This window comes from Salvelinus alpinus, chromosome 19 (genome assembly GCF_045679555.1).
Source record: "Salvelinus alpinus chromosome 19, SLU_Salpinus.1, whole genome shotgun sequence".
Classification (NCBI taxonomy): Eukaryota; Metazoa; Chordata; class Actinopteri; order Salmoniformes; family Salmonidae; genus Salvelinus; species Salvelinus alpinus.
Genome location: NC_092104.1, coordinates 26,528,156 through 26,540,822, shown reverse-complemented (window position 1 = coordinate 26,540,822; position 12,667 = coordinate 26,528,156). Strand labels below are relative to the sequence as shown.

Sequence of the window (12,667 nt, the reverse complement as noted above, 5' to 3'; positions counted from 1 at the left end):
CTTTATTACCCTGCATGAATCTGCAGCTAGCTAACTAACTAGGTTCGATGTTAGATAGCTAGCTAACATTAGGATATAACTAGCAACGCAAATGGAACTGAGATACAAATAATATTACTTCACAGATCATACACGTAACACTAGCTAGCGAGTCAGCAAGCCAACATTAGCTAGCTAGCTAACAGTTCGCTTTAACTTGCAATGACAACAACTTTCTGACAAGAAGAAGAGTAACGTATAATATCTGAAAAAGTAGCTAGCTAGACTCTCTTAGCCGTATACATGGATGAACGCTTCTCCTTCTCTGTCACAGATGCCATGGTTGCCCGTAGTTTGAAGATGTAATCCGGAGATATGTGTTTTATACAATAGCCTTCTGTGTGTTCTCTTTTCGACTCCCTCCACATATTTGCAATCAAATGCCAGAATTTTCTCCATCTCCTTAGCTATCATACTCTGCTTCCACTGGGCATTTCACTGATTCCTCCAGAAAGTGGAGAGCAACATTTTTGCAGTTATTGGTGATATCTTTCAAAAAAAGCCACTTTAGAAAGGATTATCTACACATCCAAACTCATCTCTCGGCATGTTCAGCCCATCCATTATCTGAGCAGATCATGGCTAGCAGGAAGGTTCCTGTCTTTTTCCGTGGCTAAACCAACTAGCCCCATAATTTAACAATGTTATTCATATTTACAGATGGCATACAAGTTTGTTATTAACTCTTAATGATCCAACACTTTTTTTCAATTTTCACCTAAAATGACATACCCAAATCTAACTGCCTGTAGCTCAGGACCTGAGGCAAGGATATGTATATTCTTGATACCATTTGAAAGGAAACAATTTTAAGTTTGTGGAAATGTGAAATTAATGTAGGAGAATATAACACATTAGATATGATCAAAGATAATACAGAAAAAGCATGTTCTTTTGTTTTGTTGTTCCGTCATCTTTGAAATGCAAGAGAAAGGCCATAATGTATTATTCAATCAATCACATGTATTTATAAAGCCCTTTTTACATCAGCTGATGTCACAAAGTGCTGTACAGAAACCCAGCCTAAAACCCCAAACAGCAAGCAATGCAGGTGTAGAAGCACGGTGGCTAGGAACAACTCCCTAGAAAGGCCAGAACCTAGGAAGAAACCTAGAGAGGAACCAGGCTATAAGGGGTGGCCAGTCCTCTTCTGGCTGTGCCAGGTGGAGATTATAACAGAACATGGCCAAGATGTTCAAATGTTCATAGATGACCAGCAGGGTCAAATAATAATAATAATCACAGTGGTTGTCGAGGGTGCAACAGGTTAGCACCTCAGGAGTAAATGTCAGTTGGCTTTTCATAGCCGATCATTCAGAGTATCTCTACCGCTCCTGCTGTCTCTAGAGAGTTGAAAACAGCAGGTCCAGTGAACAGGTCAGGGTTCCATAGCCGCAGGCAGAACAGTTGAAACTGGAGCAGCAGCACGGCCAGGTGGACTTGGGACAGCAAGGAGTCATCAGGCCAGGTAGTCCTGAGGCATGGTCCTAGGGCTCAGGTCCTCCGAGAGAGAGAAAGAAAGAAAGAAATTCTAGCCCAGGCGCAATTTAGATTCTGGCCTATATATGGCAGCAGTGTATGTGCAAAGTTTTAGACTAATCCAATTAACCATTGCATATCTGTTCAAAATGTTGTATCAAGCCTGCGCAAATGTGACTAATTGGTTTATTAACTAAAACTTCTCTGGGATATGTGGCGTCCCACCTAACCAACAGCCAGTGAAATTGCAGGGCGCCAAATTCAAAACAACAGAAATCTCATAATTAAAATTCCTCAAACATACAAGTATTATGCACCATTTTAAAGATAAACTTCTCGTTATTCCAGCCAAAGTGTCTGATTTCAAAAAGGATTTACGGCGAAAGCACACCTTGCGATTATGTTAGGTTAGTACATAGCCACAGAAACACAGCCATTTTTCCAGCCAAAGAGAGGAGTAACAAAAAGCAGAAATAGAGTTAAAATTAATCACTAACCTTTGACGATCTTCATCAGATGACACTCATAGGACTTCATGTTACACAATACATGTATGTTTTGTTCGGTAAAGTTCATATTTATATCCAAAAATCTGAGTTTAGGCGGGACGCTACTGTCTCACTTGGCAAAAAGCCAGAGAAAATGCAGAGCGCCAAATTCAAATAAATTACTATAAAAATCTAACTTTCATTAAATCACACATGAAAGATACCAATTTAAAATTACACTGGTTGTGAATCCAGCCAACATGTCAGAATTCAAATAGGCTTTTCTGCGAAAGCAAACGATGCTATTATCTGAGGATAGCACCATAGTAAACAAAGAGAGAGAAGCATATTTCAACCCTGCATGCGCGACACAAAACGCAGAAATAAAAATATAATTCATGCCTTACCTTTGATGAGCTTCTGTTGTTGGCACTCCAATATGTCCCATAAACATCACAAATGGTCCTTTTGTTCGATTAATTCCGTCGATATATATCCAAAATGTCCATATATTTGGCGCGTTTGATCCAGAAAAACACCGGTTCCAACTTGAGCAACGTGACTACAAAATATCTCAAAGGTTAACTGTAAACTTTGCCAAAACATTTCAAACTACTTTTGTAATTCAACTTTAGGTATTTTTTTAACGTAAATAATCGATAAAATTGAAGACGTTGTGTTCAATTACAGGATTAAAACAAACTGTAGCTAGCTTTCTGGTCATGCAAGATGGCCGTACTTCTTCATTACACAAAGGAAAAACCCTCAAACAATTTCTAAAGACTGTTGACATCCAGTGGAAGCGGTAGGAACTGCAAGAAGGTCCCTGAGAAATCTGGATTCCCAATGAAAACACATTGAAAAGAGAGTGACCTCAAATAGAAAAAAAATCTGAATGGTTTGTCCTCGGGGTTTCACCTGCTAAATAAGTTCTGTTATACTCACAAACATGATTCAAACAGTTTTAGAAACTTCAGAGTGTTTTCTATCCAAATCTACTAATATGCCTATGCATATAATATGCATATCTTATCTTCTGGGGATGAGTAGCTGGCAGTTGAATTTGGGTATGCTTTTCTTTCAAACGTGAAAATGCTGCCCCCTATCCTAGAGAAGTTAAGGCACATGATAGTTCACATGTTCCAGAAGGCATTTCTGCCCAAAAACGCATTTTGAAAATAAATTATGTTTATGTTCAAACACCTATACTGTGAAGTGGTGACGCTCGACATACGCCTAGTTTACTGAAACAAGTCTCATTTGTGTGTCTTTCGATAAACTAGTGTACCAGTGAGGATTTCCTACACTGGACAACTTGCTACAGCTATAAGTCATTGATAATATTCATTTTTTTTCTCTCATGACATTACATTAAGACATAAGGTGGATCCTAGCTATATTCAACAAAATTCACCAGTTGATTTAAAACCTATTTAATTTTTTGGTTTCTTGACAGATTTGTCCAAAACCGTGTGACATAAAACATGACTTTTCTGTCTTTGTATTTATGGTTGTGCAAGTTCTTGTTATACAATATATATACAAAACTTTGTGGACACCCCTTCAAATGAGTAGATTCGGCTATTTCAGGCACACCCGTTGCTGACAGGTGTATAACATCTCCATAGACAAACATTGTCAGTAGAATGGCCTCGCTGAAGAGCTTAGTGACTTTCAACGTGGTACCATCATAGGATGCTAAATTTCTGCCCTGCTGTTATTGCGAAGTGGTAGCGCAACACAAGCTCACAGAACTAGACGGCCGAGGACTGAAGTGCGTAGCGCGTAAACATCGTCTGTCTTCGGTTGCAACACTCACTACCAAGTTCCAAACTGCCTCTGGAGCAACTGTTCATCGGGAGCTTCATGAAATGGGTTTCCATGGTCGAGCAGCCGCGCACACAAGACTAAGATCACCATGTGCAATGCCAAGCATCAGCTGGAATGGTATAAAGCTTGCCACCATTGGACTCTAGAGCAGTGGAAATGCGATCTCTGGAGTGATGAATCAAAGTTCACCATCCGGCAGTCCGACAGACAAATCTAGATTTGACTGATGCCAGGATAACACTAACTGCCCCAATGCCCCAGTGCCAACTGTAACGTTTGGTGGAGGAGGACTAATGGTCTGGGGCTTTTTTTCATGGGTTCGGTTTAGGCCCATGAGTTCCAGTGAAGGGAAATCATAACGCTACAGCATACCATGACATTCCAGACGATTCTGTGCTTCTAACTTTGTGACAACAGTTTGGGGAAGGCTTTTTCCTGTTTCAGCATGACAATGCCCCCGTGCACAAAGCGAGGTCCATACAGAAATGGTTTGACGAGATCAGTGTGGAAGAACTTGACTGGCCTGCACAGAACCCTGACCTCAACCCCATTGAACACCTTTGGGATGAATTGGAAAGCCAACTGTGAGCCTGGCCTAATCGCCCAACATCAGTACCCAACCTCACTAATGCTCTTGTGGCTGAATGGAAGCAACTCTCCGCAGCAATGTTCCAACATCTAGTGGAAGCCTTCCCAGAAGAGTGGAGGATGTTATAGCAGCAAAGGGGGGACCAACTCCATATTAATGCCCATGATTTTGGAATGAGATGTTCGACAAGCAGGTGTCCAAATACTTTTGGTCATGTAGTGTATCATATAGTAAGCATTAATCAGTTAAATTAGATTGAACTTAAACCCTGTAAGAATCTTGGATCTAGGTAACGGATAGTTTTTTGTATGGAGATCTCAGAAATGCAGTGTAAGTACGTAACGTTCCGTGTCTCCTTATGTTACGGGGTGAAAACAGTTTTCATGAGCACACAAATCCCAAATGATTTATGCGATTGCAAAATCGAATGCTCCTAACTGAATGAGTCACCTTACCTTGATACTTAAAACATAAATTGATACTGTAAAACGTGCTTCTTCAATAATTATGCATAATACTTGTTGGATGCGCATTTAATGTCCAGCTGTTTTGTTATGCTGTGATATTTTCACACATCATCATTTCATCCAGGAAGGAATTTTATGAATGATTGTCAAGTGACGAACAGCTGTTGTGATAGCACATGCGATGCAACAACAGCCCAAGTGCTCGAGAAAAGGTGTTTGCAAGGAATGTCAAGAATATTTTATTGTCACCTACGTTACGCTGGTGAAGACATGTCTTTTGCTTTGGGGGGGGGGTCTATATTTGGCCCTATATGTACAATTATATAAATTATACAATTGTATAACATTAAGGTCCTTTGAAAATTACAATTAAGTGCTTGAAAAAGTCCCTGAAAGTCCTTGAATTTGACATTCCAATGTCTGGATAAATCCTGCTAAAAGGTTTATAGTCCTAGTCCTATGCTGTTGTATATCTAGAGGTATGGGACAATTTTCATATATTTACTTTTATTCCTCTGAGTACACATGTGGAACTGCATAAAAATAATTTTTGTTGATCCCAATGTCACACATTGGCCCCATTATTTATAGAATAACCCATGTCTGTTTCTGTGTGTGGGTGTGTGACAGGAGTTAGTGTGTGTTGGTTTATATTTGTGTGTGACAGGAGTGTGTGTGGTGTACTTTTGCAGGTGGGGCCCCTGTGGGGTCTGGGGGCCCCAGTTCCATCAGTGTAGTGAGAAGCTGCTCAGCTGTAGTGGAGAGAAGTTACCCAACTGTATGAATGTGGCACAGAGAGGTGGTGCTATCATTGAGTTGTGACAGGAAAACCATTGGGACCACGCAGAAGTAGTCCATAGTTTACTCTCAGTGGGTTATGAGAGAATGACTCCCTGCCTACACACACACACACACACACACACACACACACACACACACACACACACACACACACACACACACACACACACAATTTTGATCAGTGCTATGATGTTTTTATAGTCTGTTTATAGACATTGCCATTGAGAGAAATGATGGATTTACTTCAATAAACCGTCAGAGCTTTGATCAAGTATTCAAGCTCACAGACTCCCTCCCAAGGGATTAATTAAAACACAATGAACATATTTAACAATAGATGATTGAAACACAAACCGCAGAAACAGGTTACATCATTCTACAAATCCATTCAGATGCCATTAGAAACAACTGCAGGATAACTGTTGTCTAAGTAGTGTGGTTCTGTAAGTCAGCACACCATGGGTGGCATAGTGTATCTCATTGTTTAAAAATGCCCCTGTAACCTCTGTTGCCTCTAATTTAGAAGAAGTGATCCCCAGCTGAGCTCTTTGTGTCTCCTAAATAATTACTGCGGATGGAGAGAGAAGTGCCAGTGAAATGTGATGATGTGCATTAGACACCACAGGCAGGCGGCCCCCTCTCTTGCGCTCTTGCTACCTATTCATTCTCTTTCTCTTTCTCTCTCTTGCTACCTCTCCCTTCTCTCTCTTTCTCTCTGGCTTTCTATATCCTACTCTCTCTCTTGCTCTTCTACTCTCTATCTCTCTCATTCGTTGTCTCACAGAGGCTGAGGACTCCGTTTGAGAACGTCCCCGCTTTCCGTCCTGTGCCTCGTGGTTTATGCATGTCCTGTGAAAAGCACCCCAGGAAACAACCAGACCAGGGGTAGAGGATGCTGACTAGCTGTACTACCCTCCCGATGGGGGCCTGCTGCAGTGTGCTTCCACAACCCAGGGCATGCCCCTGCTCCATGATCAGACGCAGGCTGTTTACCATACTGTAGCTGCCTGCCTGGGACGACTGTGTGGGTTTTATACAGGCCTTTCCCACCCTCCCTTACCCCTCTCCTCACCCTCCCTTTCTCTCCCTCCTAGTGCAATCTGGAAAGGCAACAAAGCTCGCTCTCCCCACATGCTGTTGCCACGGCAACGTGCCAGGGTCAGGAAAGTCTAGCTGTCTCTCCGGTTACTGTGCCTGTATGTGCAGACTAGCAGAGCCATTTCCCATTCCAATCCATTCCCTCTCCCTGTGTGTGTGTGTGTGTGCGTGTTTGTGTGTTTGTGTGCACCTGCATGTGTATGTTTCCCAGGTTGGAAGCTGGTTGAGTCTTCCAAGCAGAAGTTATTATTTACAGTAGGCAATCATGGAGGTTACAGTGTGAACTTTAGAATGTTAACACACACACAAATCAGGACCACAAGACAGAATATCAATGAGATTCCACAGTTCTGTGTAATTCTAATTGATCCCATAGCTCAACCACCAAGTGTGTTTACTAGACATGCCTATATTAATAATAACCCAGGAGGTGGGGTCTCGCATGCAAATTGAATGACTTTGAACTGCCAATCTCCTCTTTCAGATGATGAATATTGATGGGTGGCGTGTGAAGGTTCAGAACACTTAAAGAGGGAAAACACCTGGGGCCGGATTCACAAAACCTTCTTAACTGCCATTTTTTCCTTAACTATAGACTTAAAAAGAAAATAAAGTAAAGTTGCTATTCCTCAATAAAGTTATTGGAAATGTTCTTACTTTTCCCCCCTATTTTTCTTCCTAAGAAAAAAGTTAAGAAGAAATAGGATTCTTGGAAAATAATGTTTCTTCTTGGAAATGTACTTAAGTTTAGGACAGCTAAACCCTGGTCTTGTGACAAATGGATACTTTTGTAACCATAAACATTTTCTTGCGCCACTGCCATTTGGCTACCGGACATTTAAATATAGCAAGAAAACTAATTAAACACACATTGTCTAGCTAGCTATTAATTAACAATATATTACAATATTCTAGAAGTGTTAAATAGCTTGCGTTAGCTCGTAAATTTGCAAAGAAGAACTTGGCTAACTTAGCTAACGTTAGTGTTGTTAGCTATGTTGGTTATAATGTCGTTACGCGTTAGCTAGCTAATGTAGCTACTAAACTTACCGGTCGCACAGTCCCTCTATCACCATCTCTCCTATCGTGGACAACACCTTCTCCTCCAGCTGGTCCACATGAATGGTCTCTCAGCTCCCTTCTTCTTAGCATCCGACTTGATGTCAGACCACTATTTTCTACGGTGGCATCACTGTCCCTTGCCATACCCACTGATGGCAGAGGCAGACTTGGCCACTCTCGCCCATCCTCTCTTTTTTGTCTCTGCAGTGACTCCGCAGTTTAGAGTCTCCCCAACAGCAACCTTTTCCTGGCTGCTATTTCCTCCACCATCACTTCAAGCTCTTGTTTACTGTAGTGTTTATTGCGCTTTCCTTGGTTATCCATTTTTGTTTTTGATATAGCTAGTCTGATGGCTATAATATGTGAAAAAATAAAGTTTGTTTTTGTGCATAAAGGGTTCACAAGCCAACAAAAAAAAACATATTGAGACATAAAGCAGATAAATAAATGTAATCAAATGGAAATATCAACACTTTATTATAGTGGGACAAATCCTATCATCCCTGTCATATAGGCTTATTTATTGGTTTCAAACACATCACTAATGTCAATGCCACATAAGAAGATATTTACGAAGTTCCTAAGAAAACTATGAATTCCTAAGAACATTTTGAGGAATTGCAATTACGAACTATCTTCTGAACTTCTTATTTTTTCCCTTAAGAAACTTCTTATGTTTTTACGTAAGTAATGTTTTATGAATCCGGACCCTCGGCCTAGATTCCCAAAACCTTCTTAAGAAGAAATTTCTTCTTAACTGACATTCTTTCCTTAACTATAGACTCAAGAAGAAAGTTAAGGAAAGTTGCTTTCCTCAAAAAGGTTATTGTAAATTTTATTTCTTATGTTTCTCCTTAAGCAAAAAGTTAAGAATAAATTAGATTCTTGAAAATAATTCTAAGATAACTAAACTCTTGTCTTAACTTCAGGGCAATGAGAGAAAAAGCTCATGAAAGCAATTGAACAAAAAAAGTTTCACTCACAAACATCATGTGAAAGTTTCAGTATTGATCATTTTAAACCCAAGAAAATGTTTTAGTACAGTAATCTCAGTAAGAAATATGCTAACATGATTGCCATTGCTAGCTAGAGAGCTAGCTAAAACAGTTGCCTGGAAGATTTGTAGAAGATATTTGACAAGTTCGTAAGAAAATCATTAAATCTTAAGATATTGTTGAGGAATTGCACACCAGGGCCCAGATTCACAAAACACTTATTAAGTAAAACGAAGCTTATTAAGAAAAAAAATAAGAAGTTCATAAGATGTCCTTTGTTGTCAGTTTGTCTTGCTTTGTCACAGCAAAGCATTTCAAATATGGCTGTCAGGATAATGAATGTCATGACAAGTAGCCCGGTTTGGCTGTCTATCTGGCCTCATAAGACATTAATGTGCTGCCTTAGAGGAGGTGAAGAGCACCTTTCAGGGCCTGGATGTCAGTATATACGGAAGGCTTTGCTTATGCACCTTTGTAAATGTATCAGTGTTGTTGTGTTAGCGCTAATGTGATAGCCATCTGCTGCGCCCCCAGAGCCAATTATTTTACTATTCAGATGGAGTTTCGCTCTCTCTCTCTCTCTCTCTCTCTCTCGCTCTCTCGCTCTCTCGCTCTCTCGCTCTCTCGCTCTCTCGCTCTCTCTCTCTCTTTCCCTCACTTCACTACTCATCACGGTAGGGGTGTCTGTAATGTAGCCAGTAGAGCCATGCAGCGGAGAACAGATGTTGCTTTGTGAACCTACAGCCCTGTGCAGGGCCCTGTGTGTGGCTTCAAGCAGTGGTGTGTCTCCAACGCCAGTCAAACAGTCTTTCCCCTACCCTCTTCTGTGAATTATTCACTTTACATATCAGCCTCACAGCCTTCGTCATCGCTTTGAAGACTTTGTTTGTTTACCAATAGCTATGCCATGATGTAACTGTAGCCATAGTTATCAGTTTTCTGGCTGCAACGTTATCCCCTGGTTATTTGCAGGCCGCCCTCGCAGAAGAGGGTGCTAACCTCAAAGCTCTTTCCTGATTAAGTAAAGGTTCAATAAATAATATGGTTATACATTAGCCAGAGTTTAGTCAATCAGACAACCAGAAGGAGAAAGTAGCCTGGTCATGATGTAACAGTAGCCAGAGCCATATATTTAATATTTTGATCTAAATGTATGGCTCTGACAGTAGCTATCAGACTGTGATTAAGCCAAACAAGGGAAACATTTGACCAGATTGTACAATATGCACCATACTCTACTAGAGGTCGACCTCTAGACTCTACTGTATATTACTGTTGTATTTACTGTGTAGTCAAGAACATGTTCCTATCATCATAAGCTTATTAAAGACAAACCCTTAATATGATTAGAGACTTCTGGAAGGTATTGTGCTTCTGTTGACTGGATTAAACATGTCTTGACAGTCTACGACTGACTCTGTTTTTGTACATAGTCTTTCTCCTTTGAATAATCCAACATGGCTACTGTGCACTTGGCTGTTCCCCAACATCAACCCCCACATCATATTTATCCTGACACTAATATCCTGCTTTTCTCCTCTCTTTTCTCCTCTTTTTTTCTCTCTCTTTTCTCCTTTCTATTTATTTTCTCCTCTCTCACCTTTTCTCCTCTTCTAGAAGAAGACTGGGGCCCTGAAGTCTCAGGAGGATAAGAAGAAGGAGAAGGAGAGGTGGAGAGAGGAGAAGAAGAAGGAGAAGGAGAGGTGGAGAGAGGAGAAACAGCAGCAGGAGACGGTGGTGAAGAGACAGAAGGAGGAGAATGAGGAGGAGGAGAATGTCATGCCCCTGTCCCTAGACCCCCTGGAGAACGGCTTCATCAACCACGCCCAGAGAGAGCAGGAGAGGATGAACGACAGGCTGCTGAAGAAAACCTACTCCAAGAAGAACAAACAGGTCTGTTTTATTTCACCTTTATTTATTCAGGAAGTCCCATTGAGGTCAGAAGACCTATTTTACAAGGGAGACCTGAGTGCTGTGTGCTGTTGTTCTATTGCGGTTGATTCATCAGTTGATTTGATCATTTGAATGCATATTCCGAATGCTTATTATTCTATTGTGGTCCTGTTAGTGTTGTTTCTCTTTCTGTATGTACCGGGGCAGCGCTGTGCAATGATTCACTCTCTGTGTTGGAAGTTCCTCCCTGCCCAGACTGAATGATGCCAGTACTGATGGCACGAGGGCAGCTTGTACTGCTAGGCCATTTGAGTCAGAGTTTGGCACAGGGAGATATATTCCGACCACATCTATGTACTAACAGTTTGCTGCTCTCTCTCACAATGCCTCTCCACCATGTGACCTACTTGTGTGAATGTACTGACATGTGTGTCTAACTGATAGATGCACGCACGCACGCACACACACTACATTTTCATGTTTTTAAATGTATGTAAATTGTAAAGTCTTTTGTCTGTTATATGTCAGACCCCAGTAAGACTAGCTGTTGCCATTGGCATCAGCTAAAGGGGATCCTAATAAATCCCCATCTTCCTCTGTCCTTACCTACCTATCTCCCTCCCTCCCCACACCTACCTACCTATCTCCCACCTCCCTCCCTAACTCCCTCCCTACCCCTCCTCCCCCTCTCTTCTTTCTCCTCCAGTTATGCTATCTGCATTGACCTGCTTTTACTCATCACATATGCGTCTGCTACCGTTTATTATCTATCTATTCTAGTCACTTTACCCCTACCTATATGTACAGTTGAAGTCAGAAGTTTACATACACTTAGGTTGGAGTCATTAAAACTTGTTTTTCAACCACTCCACAAATTTTTTGTTAACAAACTATAGTTTTGGCAAGTCGGTTAGAACATCTATTTTGTGCATGACACAAGTAATTTTCCCAACAATTGTTTACAGACAAATTATTTCACTTATAATTCACTGTATCACAATTCAAGTGGGTCAGAAGTTTACATACACTGAGTTGAATGTGCCTTTAAACAGCTTGGAAAATTCCAGAAAATGATGTAATGGCTTTAGAAGCTTCTGATAGGCTAATTGACATAATTTGAGTCAATTGGAAGTGTACCTGTGGATGTATTTCAAGGCCTACCTTCAAACTCAGTGCCTCTTTGCTTGTCATCATGGGAAAATCTAAAGAAATCAGCAAAGACCTCAGAAAATAAATTGTAGACCACCACAAGTCTGGTTCATCCTTGGGAGCAATTTCCAAACACCTGAAGGTACCACGTTCATCTGTACAAACAATAGTATAAGTATAAACATGCAGCCGCCATACCGCTCAGGAAGGAGACTCGTTCTGTCTCCTAGAGATGAACGTACTTTGGTGCTTAAAAAAAAGTGCAAATCAATCCCAGAACAACAGCAAAGGACCCTGTGAAGATGCTGGAGGAAACAGGTACAAAAAGTATCTATATCCACAGTAAACCGAGTCCTATATTGACATATCCTGAAAGGCCGCTCAGCAAGAAGCCACTGCTCCAAAACCGCCATAAAAAAGCCAGACTACGGTTTGCAACTGCACATGGGGACAAAGATCGTACTTTTTGGAGAAATGTCCTCTGGTCTGATGAAACAAAAATAGAACTGTTTGGTCATATTGACCATCGTTATGTTTGGAGGAAAAAGGGGGAGGCTTGCAAGCTCAAGAACACCATCTCAACCATGAAGCACGGGGGTGGCAGCATCATGTTGTGGGGGTGCTTTGCTGCAGGAGGGACTGGTGCACTTCACAAAATAGATGGCTTCATGAGGAAGGAAAATTATGTGGATATATTGAAGCAACATCTCAAGACATCAGTCAAGAAGTTAAAGCTTGGTCGTAAATGGGTCTTCCAAATGACAATGACCCCAAGCA

General features: G+C 41.1%; 1 protein-coding gene across 7 annotated transcripts in view; it reads left to right on the top strand.

Annotated features, from left to right (window-relative positions):
• The window catches only part of fbrsl1 (fibrosin-like 1), a 476,892-nt gene that overhangs the window by 103,047 nt on the left and 361,178 nt on the right, over positions 1-12,667 (top strand). For all 7 annotated transcript variants that reach the window (XM_071354122.1, XM_071354121.1, XM_071354120.1 and 4 more), the window contains exon 2: positions 10,466-10,741. In XM_071354122.1, coding sequence (XP_071210223.1) covers positions 10,466-10,741 — 276 coding nt within the window. The remainder of the gene's footprint in view (positions 1-10,465; positions 10,742-12,667) is intronic.